Raw genomic sequence first — 14,012 nt, forward strand, 5'->3', positions numbered from 1 at the left:
CTGAATGTCAACCAGCTGTGTGGAGGGGGAGCTGCTGGCTGAAGCTCCGGACATTGAAGGAAAAAGAAAATGACCCGTCCAATAAACCCGTCGCAAATGGTAATTGTTGTCAGATGTTTGGGGGGGGGGGGGGTCAAAGGTCACGCTGAGGCCCAGCTGGACTGGAGGAGCGCCTGGACGCGACACCGGCTGTGCACCCGCTCACACCTGCCTCCTTTGTTTCGCCCCTCCTCCCCTCCCCCCCTCCCTTTCTGCCAGAAATTAACTCTGCTGAAGTCGCGCTACACAGTGCAACTGCAGAATGAGGTCTGTCGTCGTGGCAACAGACAGGAAGTAGTGCTTAAGCGGTTTCCTGATGGCTTCCTCTTTATCGTGTAATGACATCTCGCAAGGAAACATCGGCAGGGAGCACTCTGCGCTGTGTGTGTGACTGTGTGTGTGTGTGTGTGTGTGTGTGTGTGACCTGAAATGAGCTCGTACCTGTCTCACCTTTGTACTGTACACAGCTTGCACACTTGCCTCTTTTGGTTATGAGATAATAAGAGGAACCTCAATTATGTCACTTATCTTTCATTAAAAGATCCCGCGGACCTTCCAGCCTGCAACCACACACACACACACACACACACACACACACACACACACACAGCCTGTTATCACCAGATGACTAAGACAGGAATAACTGACCCGCTCACCACCGAGGTCGGGACATTACGCCTGAAGATGCGACGCCTGAACTGTGGAGGATTTGTGGAGCTTAGGTTCCACCGGGCAGCGTCACTCGATGGATGGTGAGCTCTCATCCAGATGAACAGCTGCTGGTTCAGGGCAGCTAACGGAGATTTGATTAGATCGGTCTGCAGCTAACGGGGCTTCAACACCCCCCTCCCCGCCCCCCCCCCCCCCCCCCCCCCCCCCCATGGGATGATCAGATGTGAGATCTCATTTATTTTAGAAGAGCTTCAGGAAACCAGAAAGAGAATCCCTGATTTATGAAAAGCGTATTTTCCAGTGTAACGTTAGCATGAAACGTGGATTAGCAAGCTAACGTTGGCTAGGAGGGAGCAGGCCCAGTGCTGCGGTTGTGACGGAGGGCCTAAAAAAGAAATAACCTTTAACGGGGGAAACGGGTGCGCCCTTTTCATTGGAAACTCTGAAAACGATGCTTCCTTAAACGGTCGATACGAAGTGCACGCTACACAGAAACAGGTGTATCGTGGTCACACCTTCAACCTGCAGGTGAGCACGAGCGTCTCGACACAAGCACAAGAGAACACTTTTTAGTGGCTTTACACATAGTTTTTATATAAATAAACACTATCATACAGGGCAATGCAGTGAGTTACATACAGAACGTAGAACCACAACTCTTCAAGACGAATGTCGCGAAGGTCCAACCAAATGCCTACTGAAGGACTAAATGCCTAGTTTAAACAAAATAAAATACAACCTCTGACGTCATTGGAGCTCACAAACAAATGGCTCACTCAAAGCATCCTGTATTTGTTTTTTTTAACGTCATTTTAACATAATTCCTGCAGCAGTGTTCTTGGTGTATGGCTTGTAGAATGATCCAGCGAATAGCATAAAGGAACAATAAACTCATCGTCGCACCTGTGGTGCAGTCGTAAAGTCCTCTGTGCTTTCTGTGCATGTGCTGTGCACTTCCTGTTTCTCTAACAGTCGACACAAGGAAGGCGTGTTGTGAAACCTGTTGTGAAACCTTGAAATTATTCTGTAAAAAAAAAAAATATATATATTTTTTCTAGCTTTTTAAATGTTGCACAAACTGTACCTGAATAAAAGGGGACTTTAAAAGTGTTTTTAAAGAGGTTTATAAGTGTTGGTCATCAGTTTAAGTTGCCGTTTAACTGCCGGTGACCCGAGAATGTCTGAAACGTTGAAATCCATGTTTTTTACATTTGTTTTGCCCCGCCCCCTGATTTTAAACCTGGATAATATTTCCCGCGTCACCCCCTGGTCGCCACGTGTCGCCGTCGCATTCGTGCACTCCTCACAGCATGCAGCAGGAGGCGCTGCGCATGGGCAGGTTGACGGGCAGCTTGGCGTACTGCCGGAAGCTGTTCCTCTTGGCGGAGAGCCGCGGGGCCGCTTTCTCCGGCCCCTCGGCGGGCGACGAGGACTCCGGCTCCGCGTCCCCCTCGGGCACCTCCAGGTTGGCGCCCTTGTTGTTCTTAGTCTTTTTGGCGGCGTCCTTCTCCGGGGGCTCGGCGGAAATGACGGGGGGCTCGACGCAGACCTCCGGCGGGGGCAGGGCGTCCGGCGGGAGGTCGCTGGGGCTCGGCTTCCCCTCGGCTCGCTCCTCGCTGCTGCCGATGTTGAGGTTGGAGCCCATGCACTTGGCGTTGGTGCTTATGGAACTAGTGCGGTTACACATGAGTTATCACATTAAAACACACTTTGTCTTATGAATGAGTGTCATCGTGCTGAGGGATGTCACACAGTTACTACAGGGATGATAGTTTCTTCAAATAGTAAATAACTCTGTCCTTGGAGTGACATCATTGTGCCCGTTTTCAACTCATGCATTTATAATCATTTTCCCAGAGCAGTAACACGTCTCAAAGGCTCGACAACGTGACAAATAGTCCTCTGAGAGAAGCACTAATAAACCTGTCTGAAGATTTAAGAAAGACTGTCAGTTCATTTCTTAGACGCTTTGCAAACGGGAGTTCTTAAACGTAAATATTCTGCAGCCCTATCCAATAGTTTACAGGGTATTCATCCTTTTTGTTTGCGTGTAATGCGTTTCAAACTTGACCTGTTCCTTTACAGGGCTTGTCTGAAGGCGATAACGTAGTTTATGAATATGAGAATTTAGTTTATAATGAATTTGAACCCCTCCTCTTTTGGCCTGCTTTGTCTCACCCCGTTTTCCCGTTTTTTTTGTTCCTGTTTTTTGCTTTAGTAACCCGGCAACAGTTGCCCCGCCCCATCCGACTAGAAACGTGGTTGTTGTTCTTTTTTTTCTGGTCAGCACGACTTCCCCCAAAGAAACAAAAGCGCCTAACGCAGCCTCTCGGCCTGTTTGCTGTCTGGTTCTGCAGGGAGGCAATGAGCACTGTGTCTGAATCAACGGAGGGGTGGGGGGTTCTGGGGTCCTAAGTCCACTCACCCATTGGAGCTCTTGTCGTCCGATACCTTCTGTTCGCTGCTGTAGCGCAGCTCCGCCGGGGTCTTGAAGGACAGGTCCCGCTTCCCCTTCAGCCAGTAGGTCTTCATGTAGCCTTTACCCTGCAGGGCGTCAGGGCGCTGGTCAAATCCAATCGGTACAAAAAGAGAAAAAAAAAAGGTCTTCCGAAGCCGATACGGGAGGGACTCACCTTCACGAAGATCTTGCCCCTCTCCTCGATGATGTAGGGCTCGTGCTCCAGGTGGTCTTTGGTGGTCTGACTGATGTGGATCTGCATGCCCTGCTCAGACAGACGCGCACACACACACCTGCCGTGAACACGTGTGGACTCCCCTTTTCACGGGCAGTAAAGTGTAAAGTGGCGCTCAGACCTCCTTTTTTAAATTGTTTTATTCTGCTCCTCATAGAACAGATTTCCATGCTAAACATGACATCATATTACTGTAAGTAATGGAAAGCAAATGAGGCCATTTGCCAGTTGCATTAACTAAAAAGCAGCGCCCGCATCGGCTTCATTAAACAGAAAAAGGGCTTTTCAATATTAATCTACTTTACAATTTGACTGAGGGAGATGGTGAATATCAATGCGGTCGTTCATATTACCGCCGCGGGTTATTTGGCACGTTTTGACAGAGCGGCGGCTCGTAAAAAATAAAAATCTGTGAGTTTCATCACCACTCCGTTGCTCTCCATCCTCGAGGCCGTGTTCACGGTGTCACCAAACATACAGTAGCGAGGCATCTTCAGACCCACCACGCCGGCTACCACCATACCTGAGTGAATACCTGAGAGATGGAGGGGGGGGGGGGGGTTATGGTTAAAGGTTTACAGGAACAAACACGAGCGGATTTGTTTATACTTCATTGCATCTAAACTAAACCAACTTTGTAAAAATGTGTAATTTGGGATTTTTGTGCTACATTATAATACGTAGCAGTGTGGGTTTAATTCTAGGCTTTAATTGATCATAATAAAAGTTTTGCCAGTGATGAAGTTAATCGAGCTCCGGTTATGTATTTGAGAGTCTGCTTTTGAACAGCAACCTCCTTCAGTGGATGCCATCCCATAATGATTCACAGCTATTCACAGACTGCGTGGGCTGAAAGAATCCTGATTCTCCTTTACAATAAATACATGAGTTAAATCGAACTATACATTTGCAATCATATTAAAACATTAAAATATGCCATAATTAAGATATATATATATATATATATATATATATATATATATATATATATCTATATATATATATATATATATATATGTACTCAGCTGGCTGTGGAGGATTGGTGTGGTTGTGTGAAGCCACAGTCTGTCTGTACTTGTTAGGGGATAGAACATAACGCAGAGCCCACAGTCCTAGAGAACGCTGGTAATAACATTAGTTATTGATGACCTTCCTGCCCCAACATTCATAAAGTGGTCCAGAACCAGGAACCATCCGTCCTCCTCTGTACGTATTACGAACGGTTGAGGCACGAGCAGCTTTAGAGGTTTGTGGCCTTTTCAGGACGGCAATACGTTAAAAAAGTGATATTAATGCAACAAAAGGAAAGTCGTTCTCTGTTGTACGACGAACGCGTCAAACGGTAACCGGTCAAACAACCACGGCTCACCGACTCTGATCTGGATGTTGTCTCCGGTGGAGGGGTCTTTGAGGTGGTCGATGGAGCTCAGCATGTCCAGGGCCATGTCGCAGATGTGGTGCGCGTGGAAGGTGGTCTTGTTGGGCACGCCGGCCACCACCATGTAGGCGTCGCGGATCGTCTCCACCTGGACAGAAGGGACCATTTCTACACTGTGATGGGACATGAATTCAACTTTACCCCCTAGAGGTGTTCTCTGGGTGTTTTGAAGTTCAGAAGGCAACCGAAGATGAACCTAAACACTTAAAAGGACGATCCGAAACTGAACGATACGCGGCCTCCTGCTCTCTTGAGACGGACCTTGTAGACGTTGTGCTTCTCGCTGAGGGTGTCGAAGACGATGTAGATCTCATTGAGCATGTCCACCACCTGCATGGGCGTGATGTGGATGCAGATCTCGTTGAACTTCACCACGTCGCTGAACAGGATGGTCACATCTGGGAAGACCTTTGGACACATACAGGTTATGATCATCTCACCGGGTCCCAGGCCACTTGAGTCGTCCAGCAGGTGTATTTTAGTGTGGATGGATGTTTGTTTTCTGGTTTCTGGTCATGTGATTTTGCAGCGAAGCCTCGCGGACCTCAGGTGAGCGCGTTGCCGGTGATATCTGTGGGTTTCCGGAGCTATCCGCTATCCTTGCTACGTACCTGGCACGTTTCCAGGGCGGTGATGCCCTTCCTGAGGCGGTCGGCCACGGCCTTCGGGATCATGGCGTAGAGCAAAGAGTCTCCTCTCTTCTTCTCCTCGTCCAGCTTCTTGATGATTTCCTGCAGCTGAGCGTATTTCTGTTGCTCCTGGAGGATCAGAAACGGGATCAAAGAGTCTACGGTTAAAGTCTCACTTCTCTTAAAGCAGAAGAAAAAAACAAACCTCGTAATCCACCATCTCTCCTGCTGGACTGAGTTGGATTTGAATGGGTTTCACCTGGGCTCACCTGCCGCTTCAGTGCACTCGCCTCACTTAGAACGTTTCGGTGCATTTTAGGAGGCGATTTAGTACATTTGAGCTCGCTCCCCTGCAGACTAAGGGTTCACCTGGTCGAGGGCCAGCTGCAGCTCAGCCGACTGCTGGGTCCCGGCCAGAATCAGCTCCCTGCTGGAGTCGTGCAGGTTCAGGTCGTTCACGTACACGCCCATCTTTATCATGTCCTCCACTGTCTCTATACTTTAGGAGTGAGGAGAAGGAAACCAAGGTAAATGGACTGAGATGGCGTGTTAAAACCACTCAAACTAAAGTATCTCGTGAGCTTTAGGAAAGGAACCGAGTGGACCCGTGAAGGCGCCTTGTGGTCTTACATGGGCGTCCCCAGGAAGATGAGGGAGTCCCACTGGGGGACGTACTTCATCTGGCCCTTCAGGTGCAGGGGCTTCTTTGGAGGCTCTCGCATGTCCTCAAAGATGGTCTCGCTGCACTTTCCTAAAGGAGGACCACGGGGGACAGGTCAGGAGGAGGAGGAGGAGGAGGAGGAGGAGGAGGAGGAAGAGGAAGAGAATAAGAGGAAGCAGCAGCAGCTCTGACCGGTGATGGTCTGGAACGCCAGCAGCTCGATGTCTTCTCCTCCGGAGTTGGCCGAGCTGTTGTACTGAGTGAGAGCGTTGCTGTTGTACTCCTGGTCCGTGCCCTCCATCTCCTCCTCGTCTTTGGCCTCTGAGGGAGGAGAGGAGAGAGAGGGAGGAGAGGGGAGAGAGGGAGGAGAGGGAGGGAGGAGAGGAGATGGAGGGAGGAGAGGAAAGGGAGGGAGGAGATGGAGGGAGGAGAGGAGAGAGAGAGGGAGGAGAGGGAGGGAGGAGAGAGAGGGAGGAGAGGAGAGAGAGGGAGGAGATGGAGCGAGGAGAGGAGAGAGAGGGAGGAGAGGGAGGAGAGGAGAGGGAGGAGAGGGAGGGAGGAGAGGGAGGGAGGAGAGGGAGGAGATGGAGGAGAGGGAGGGAGGAGATGGAGGGAGGAGAGGAGAGAGAGGGAGGAGAGGGAGGAGAGGGAGGGAGGAGAGGGAGGAGATGGAGGGAGGGAGGGAGGAGAGGGAGGAGAGGGAGGAGAGGAGAGAGAGGGAGGAGAGGAGAGAGAGGGAGGAGATGGAGCGAGGAGAGGAGAGAGAGGGAGGAGAGGGAGGAGAGGGAGGGAGGGAGGAGAGGGAGGAGAGGGAGGGAGGAGAGGAGAGAGAGGGAGGAGAGGGAGGAGAGGGAGGGAGGAGAGGGAGGAGATGGAGGAGAGGGAGGGAGGAGATGGAGGGAGGAGAGGAGAGAGAGGGAGGAGAGGGAGGGAGGAGAGGGAGGAGAGGGAGGAGAGGGAGGAGATGGAGCGAGGAGAGGAGAGAGAGGGAGGAGAGGGAGGGAGGAGAGGAGAGAGGGAGGAGAGGAGAGAGAGGGAGGAGAGGAGAGAGAGGGAGGAGAGGGAGGAGAGGGAGGGAGGAGAGGGAGGAGATGGAGGAGAGGGAGGGAGGAGATGGAGGGAGGAGAGGAGAGAGAGGGAGGGAGGAGAGGGAGGAGAGGGAGGGAGGAGAGGGAGGAGATGGAGGGAGGAGAGGAGAGAGAGGGAGGAGATGGAGGGAGGAGAGGAGAGAGAGGGAGGAGAGGGAGGGAGAGGGTACAGAGGGAGGAGAGGGAGGAGAGGAGAGAGAGGGAGGAAAAGGGAGGAGGGAGAGGGAGGAGAGGAGAGAGAGGGAGGAGAGAGAGGGAGGAGAGGGAGGAGAGGGAGGGAGGGAGGAGAGGGAACAGAGAGAGGAGAGGGAGGAGAGGAGAGAGAGGGAGGAAAAGGGAGGAGGGAGAGGGAGGAGAGAGAGGGAGGAGAGAGAGGGAGGAGAGGGAGGGAGGAGAGGGAGGAGAGGAGAGAGAGGGAGGAAAAGGGAGGAGGGAGAGGGAGGAGAGGAGAGAGAGGGAGGAGAGGGAGGGAGGAGAGGGAGGAGAGGAGAGAGAGGAGAGGAGAGAGAGGGAGGAAAAGGGAGGAGGGAGGAGGGAGAGGGAGGAGAGGAGAGAGAGGGAGGAGAGGGAGGGAGGAGAGGGAGGAGAGGAGAGAGAGGGAGGAGAGGGAGGGAGGAGAGGAGAGGGAGGGAGGAGAGGGAGGAGAGGGAGGGAGGAGAGGAGAGAGAGGGAGGAGAGGGAGGGAGAGGGAGGAGAGGGAGGAGAGGAGAGAGAGGGAGGGAGGAGAGGGAACAGAGGGAGGAGAGGAGAGAGAGGGAGGAAAAGGGAGGAGGGAGAGGGAGGAGAGGAGAGAGAGGGAGGAGAGAGAGGGAGGAGAGGGAGGGAGGAGAGGGAGGGAGGAGAGGAGAAAGAGAAGAAAGAGGAGAAAGAGGAGAGAGAGGGAGGAGAGGGAGGGAGGAGAGGGAGGGAGGGAGGAGAGGGAGGAGAGGGAGGGAGGAGAGGAGAGAGAGGGAGGAGAGGGAGGGAGAGGGAGGAGAGGAGAGGGAGGAGAGGAGAGGGAGGGAGGAGAGGGAGGGAGAGGGAGGAGAGGGAGGAGAGGAGAGGGAGGAGAGGAGAGGGAGGGAGGAAAAGGGAGGAGGGAGAGGGAGGAGAGGAGAGAGAGGGAGGAGAGAGAGGGAGGGAGGAGAGGGAGGGAGGAGAGGAGAAAGAGAAGAAAGAGGAGAAAGAGGAGAGAGAGGGAGGAGAGGGAGGGAGGAGAGGGAGGGAGAGGGAGGAAAAGGGAGGAGGGAGAGGGAGGAGAGGAGAGAGAGGGAGGAGAGAGAGGGAGGGAGGAGAGGAGAAAGAGAAGAAAGAGGAGAAAGAGGAGAGAGAGGGAGGAGAGGGAGGGAGGAGAGGGAGGGAGGAAAAGGGAGGAGGGAGAGGGAGGAGAGGAGAGAGAGGGAGGAGAGAGAGGGAGGGAGGAGAGGGAGGGAGGAGAGGAGAAAGAGAAGAAAGAGGAGAAAGAGGAGAGAGAGGGAGGAGAGGGAGGGAGGAGAGGGAGGGAGAGGGAGGAAAAGGGAGGAGGGAGAGGGAGGAGAGGAGAGAGAGGGAGGAGAGAGAGGGAGGGAGGAGAGGAGAAAGAGAAGAAAGAGGAGAAAGAGGAGAGAGAGGGAGGAGAGGGAGGGAGGAGAGGGAGGGAGGAAAAGGGAGGAGGGAGAGGGAGGAGAGGAGAGAGAGGGAGGAGAGAGAGGGAGGGAGGAGAGGGAGGGAGGAGAGGAGAAAGAGAAGAAAGAGGAGAAAGAGGAGAGAGAGGGAGGAGAGGGAGGGAGGAGAGGGAGGGAGAGGGAGGAGAGGGAACAGAGGAGAGAGAGGGAGGAGAGGAGAAAGAGAAGAAAGAGGAGAAAGAGGAGAGAGAGGAGCATGAATGTCGATGTTCAACGTTCAATTACATCAGAAGTTCATCCCCCTGTTTTCACGCTCTGGATTCTGTCCGTTTCATCTCCACATAAACATATTCTTTTATAACGTCCTCTTGGAATCTGCGTCACGCTGCAGGCTGACGGCTTTTAAACAATATGCAGCGCATTCACCTTTTTATTACAAGAACAATCGTAGTTTGGCTTCTTTCCCTCTGAATACGTCATATATACATATTTAATATTTCTCTTTTCGGTGACCTTGAGATGACGTTCTGTGGCCCGTCTCTACGGAATGAGACCTTTTATGATACATAATGCATTTGAAAACGATGGAGAGACCTCTTTCCTCTTCCCTCTTGGCCTTCTCGTTCTCCTCCTGCGACGCCGCCGTGATGTTGACCTTCTGCTTGCTCTCCACCACCGCCTTGGAGAGCAGCTCGAACACGTTGTTCAGATGGGTGTAGATCTGACGGAGAGAGAGAGAGAGAGAGAGAGATATATATATATTTACGGATAAAAAGACAAACAAAAAAAGGGAAGCCGTGGCTCCTCCCCCCTGGACTCACGTTGTCCCAGCTGAACTCCAGCATGGGTCTGATCAGCGTGAACTCCTCGTCCACCTTCTTGCCCTGGAGGTCGGAGAAGACCTCCTTGAGGCCGTCGCCGATGCGGTACATGGTCATGTCGCGGCGGAAGATGACGCTGAAGGGGAACATGACGAAGAAGATGCCGCGCTTCATGGGCAGCTTCTCGTAGCCCGGCGCCGTCTTCTGCGTGGGCATGCGGTGCTTGAAGGCGGCGTTGTCGAAGTTCATCTTGTAGACCTGGAGGTCATTAAAGTTACATTGAAACGACAACAAACAAACAAACAAACAAGCATTTGAAACGTGAGGGCGGTCGGCGTAAACACAACTACGCCGGATAGCCCAAAGATATCATTTTAAGCTATTTATTTATTTTGAATAATTGAAAAAAAACTTTCTCACCTGCTAATTATCCATTAAATGTAATGATGAATATGCAAGTGAGCCGTTCATGAAGGTTGTTCTATAACTCGTCAATTAACTGTCACGTTGGCTACAAATATCTGATTTTGGATCCATTAGATCCGCGTTAGATGGTCATTATGAATAAATAAATAAAATCTTGAGAACTGTACGATAATAAGGTTTCATGCTGCAGAGAAACCCTCTTAAACAACAGCAGTGAAGTTAATATTTGACCCAATAAACACTTATCTCCATCCAATAAACACTTATCTCCATCCAATAAACATTTGCTGTCTGCGTGACCTTGACCTTGACCCCTGGAGCCTCGAGTACATACCACATACGTCATTTTCTCCGTCTCCTCCTTGGACAGGATTTCCACCTCGATGTCCGTGTTGTAGAACTGCCGTCCCACCTGAGAGAGCTGGCCTGCAGGAGGTCAAGGAGGTCACAGGAGGTCACAGGAGGTCACAGGAGGTCACAGGAGGTCACAGGAGGTCAAGGAGGTCACAGGAGGTCACAGGAGGTCACAGGAGGTCAAGGAGGTCACAGGAGGTCACAGGAGGTCACAATTATTTTTTAAATGTTTTCACCGCTGCAGAAATCACGCTCCAGTGCTCTAAAAATGATGCATCGTCCTGCACATAATTCTGCTTTTATGTCATCAAAGTTTAATCGTCTCGTCGTGGCAGTTCGGCTGAATGTGCAGATTGTTTTTTTGGGGGTTTTTTTACAACAAAATGTGGATTTATGGCAAAACGTAATGTAAAAAGAACATAAATCAAAATGTGTAAACGAGGTGAAATGTGCAAAATAAACACCGCCTTTTAATACTGTGTGTGTGTGTGTGTGTGTGTTGTGCCGTGCGTGAGGCCGACGGACGCCTTTTCCCAGCATGCACCTGGCGTTACCTTTGACGAACTGGGTGAAGCCCTTGCGCGTGCTGCGGTAGTGCAGCGTGAGGCTCGTCTCGCACTCCTCCTCCACGCAGAAGCTCGGCGGCTGCACTTTGGGGAAGGAGAAGCGGAAGTACTCGTGCAGGTTGTCCAGCTCGTTGATGAAGTCGCGCACGTTTCGCCCCAAAACCTTGAAAAAGAAAAGAAGAAGAAAAAAAGATGGAGGATGCTGGCGTTTAAATTGCAAACTGTAATGTTTAATTAATTATTAGAATACTTTTCTTTGGTTTGGTTTGTTTGTTTTGTTTTTATGGGTGTCTTTGTTGTTGTTGTTGTTGTTGTTTTTCTGTACTTTATTATTGCCCGAGAAGTCTAATTTAGGTATTTATGTTTAATGTTAATATATTTAAATGAACATAATAAAAAAGTGGAAAGAAAGAACAATTATTAGAATACTTTATATAGTTATAATCTATTTTAAGGTTTTCTAATCTTGTTTCATTTTAAATGAACGAATGAGACTTTTTTTTAAAAGAATTTCATCGGCATAAACATGTTTAGAAGTGATGCTCTTTTAATATTTACACGGTTTATAATCTGAACTCCCTGTTGCGCAACGACAATAAAACGATAACCTCGTGACCCCGACGACAAGGTTCAAGGTTCACGAGGCTGCAGGTGAGCAAGGTTTGCAATGAGTCACCGATGACGCAATCACCCGTCAGCGGCTGAAGGCTACAGAAAGGAAAGAGGGGGGGTGGAGTGTGTGTGTGTGGGGGGGGGGGGGTCACCGCGTCACCTTCAGGATCCGCTCGTATCCGTAGTTCCCGATCCTCTTCACCATATAGACCCCGAAGGCGTACATCAGCTCGTCGTGGGTCTTTCCCAGCACCTCGCCGGCCGCCTTCGCCAACCGCAGGATCAGGTTGTCACTTTTTAAAAGTAGAGAGCAGGAAAAGTTGATTCTTTTCTTTTCTTTGTTCTTTTCTTTGTTCTTTTCAGCCTCTCAGCGCTCCTCGAAACAGTTCAACAACACACGCGTTTTCAAGTGTGTAGTCGTGTGCTTTACAGTGTGTTGACGCCACAAAGCTTCGGCTCCTCTCCGGAGGGGGTCCAGCCCAAACAGCTAATCAGGCCCCGACCAGTGTAGTGCCCCTCATCTTTAACATCCGCACACAAACAAACAACCTACTTGTACATCTGATGCCGGACGAACTTGAGGTGCGGGATCTCGGCCCGGTTCTCGATGAGCCTCCACACGTCCTCTCCGTAGGACTCGTTGATGTAATCGTTCACCGCTTCCAGGTACAGGCCGTACATCTTGAGGGGGTTAGAGACCTCCATGGTTAACCGCTCAGCTGAGGAGAGACAAAGGGAGGAGAGGACGTGTGTGTGTGTGTGTGTGTGTGTGTGTGTGTAGCCAAAAACAAATGCAGGTCGGACTCATCTTTTTTGTTTTAAGGTCGGCTGGATTAAAATCCATTGTTCCTCGAGAGAACGGACATTTAGATACAAAATGTAATAAAACCTTTTGCTTGATCTTACCACCACCACCGTGTCAAATACAAGCTACCGGGAACCAGAAGAAAGCCCGGGATGCTCCCACCCCACCCGTTAAACTACAGTAAAAACACGTGAAATAACAACCAGGAAGAAGAAAAAAAAAGGATGCATAGGTGTTAAAAAGTCCCCTTACGTGAGGTCCCTCCGCGCTGTGAAGTCCTGGTCCTCGACTGAGCCGGACTGGACCTGCAGCCTCGCTCCCTGCACACTGTGCTCACCTGCAGCTGACACTGGGGGACACTTGCTTGTCAGGTCAATAGGTGACCCGGGGGCCAGAAATAGCAACGCCAAGGCCTGTTGGTGGCAGGTAGCAGATACAAAAAAAAAAAAATTCAGATTATTAACACAGAGGCTCTAATTCGTAAAGCATTTGTGTGGAGATGAAGTTACTGTATAAGTGATTTCCTTTAAAAAACAAAAGGCGCTTAGTTTCTGTTATGTAAACGATGCGAGGCTCATTAGGGCCGGCCGGTGTTTCTCGGGCTAATTGCCTGGCATTTGCATAATCACGCTCAGGTGCACATCAGACTGACGCCATTGTGTTGGGAGATCGGCGTCTGAATGGTGGAGCTCGACAGATCGCTGAAGACGGAAACATGTGACAAACGTTTTGGGTTTATATTGTTTTTTTTGGCTCGAGTCATGATTTTGGAGAAAGAAAAAAAATCATTAAAAAAGAGCCATATGTCATCAAACGAGAGCTGCATCTTTATTTATTTGTCAACAATATAATATTTTAATATATAATGTTATATATAATATAAATATATTGTATTATATTTTAATATATATATATATTGTATTATATTTTAATATATATATATATATAAAATATTATATTTTAATATATATTATTATATTTTAATATATAATATGTTATATATATATTATATTTTAATATATAATGTTATATATATATTATATTTTAATATATAATGTTATATATAATATATCATGTTTTATATATATATTTTATTATATTACATATAACATAATATTTTAATATATAATATGTTATATATAATATATCATGTTATATATATATATATATATATATATATATATATATATATATATATATATATATAAAACTGAGTTCCTGCTTCAAGGTTAATGCTCCACCACTTTTGTCACCACAAGGGGGCACTGTTACAACACCCTGGATTTTCTTACTGGTGTATCCAATCCGCTGGGGGGGTGAACTTGTAAATTAAAAGGAGTGTGTCACTCTGGCCTTCTGGTGAGAGACCAGACGAGGAGGATCAGACATTCTATTATTTCATGACATTTGGGGACAATTATATATATAAATATGTAATTATGAGAACACTGTCAGCCAGAATGAGACTATACTCTCCTCCTCACACCTCCACTCCACAGCGAGCCCTCTGGGCGATAACGAGCCGGCCTCTGCTTCCATTTCTCGCGTGGCTTCTTCTTCTTCTTCTTCTTCGGCGGCGGCGGCGGCGGCACTGGGAGGTCCGCCGCTTGCCTCTTAGCACGTGG

General features: G+C 49.4%; 1 protein-coding gene across 1 annotated transcript; it reads right to left on the minus strand.

Annotated features, from left to right (window-relative positions):
* Window positions 1-2,014: 2,014 nt before the first annotated feature.
* Window positions 2,015-12,287, minus strand: LOC117745753 (soluble guanylate cyclase 88E-like). The gene is made up of 16 exons (XM_034554281.1): window positions 12,136-12,287; window positions 11,743-11,875; window positions 10,959-11,133; window positions 10,385-10,476; window positions 9,625-9,882; window positions 9,398-9,524; window positions 6,325-6,444; window positions 6,102-6,222; window positions 5,841-5,970; window positions 5,454-5,600; window positions 5,104-5,250; window positions 4,774-4,930; window positions 3,866-3,939; window positions 3,345-3,434; window positions 3,137-3,255; window positions 2,015-2,381 (listed from the first exon to the last, which is right to left on the minus strand). Exons 1-16 carry the CDS (start codon window positions 12,285-12,287, stop codon window positions 2,015-2,017), a joined length of 2,409 nt encoding a protein of 802 aa, XP_034410172.1.
* Between the last annotated feature and the right edge of the window lie 1,725 nt (window positions 12,288-14,012).

Source organism: Cyclopterus lumpus, chromosome 16, assembly GCF_009769545.1.
Source record: "Cyclopterus lumpus isolate fCycLum1 chromosome 16, fCycLum1.pri, whole genome shotgun sequence".
Lineage (NCBI taxonomy): Eukaryota > Metazoa > Chordata > Actinopteri > Perciformes > Cyclopteridae > Cyclopterus > Cyclopterus lumpus.

Coding starts and splice junctions, on each gene's coding strand:
- LOC117745753 (XM_034554281.1), bottom strand. CDS start 12,287: ATGGAGGTCTCTAACCCCCTCAAGATGTACGGCCTGTACCTGGAAGCG. Junction 5,971..6,101: donor ATCTTCCTGGGGACGCCCAT/GTAAGACCACAA, acceptor TCACTCCTAAAG/TATAGAGACAGTGGAGGACA. Junction 5,601..5,840: donor TGCAGCTGGCCCTCGACCAG/GTGAACCCTTAG, acceptor CTGATCCTCCAG/GAGCAACAGAAATACGCTCA.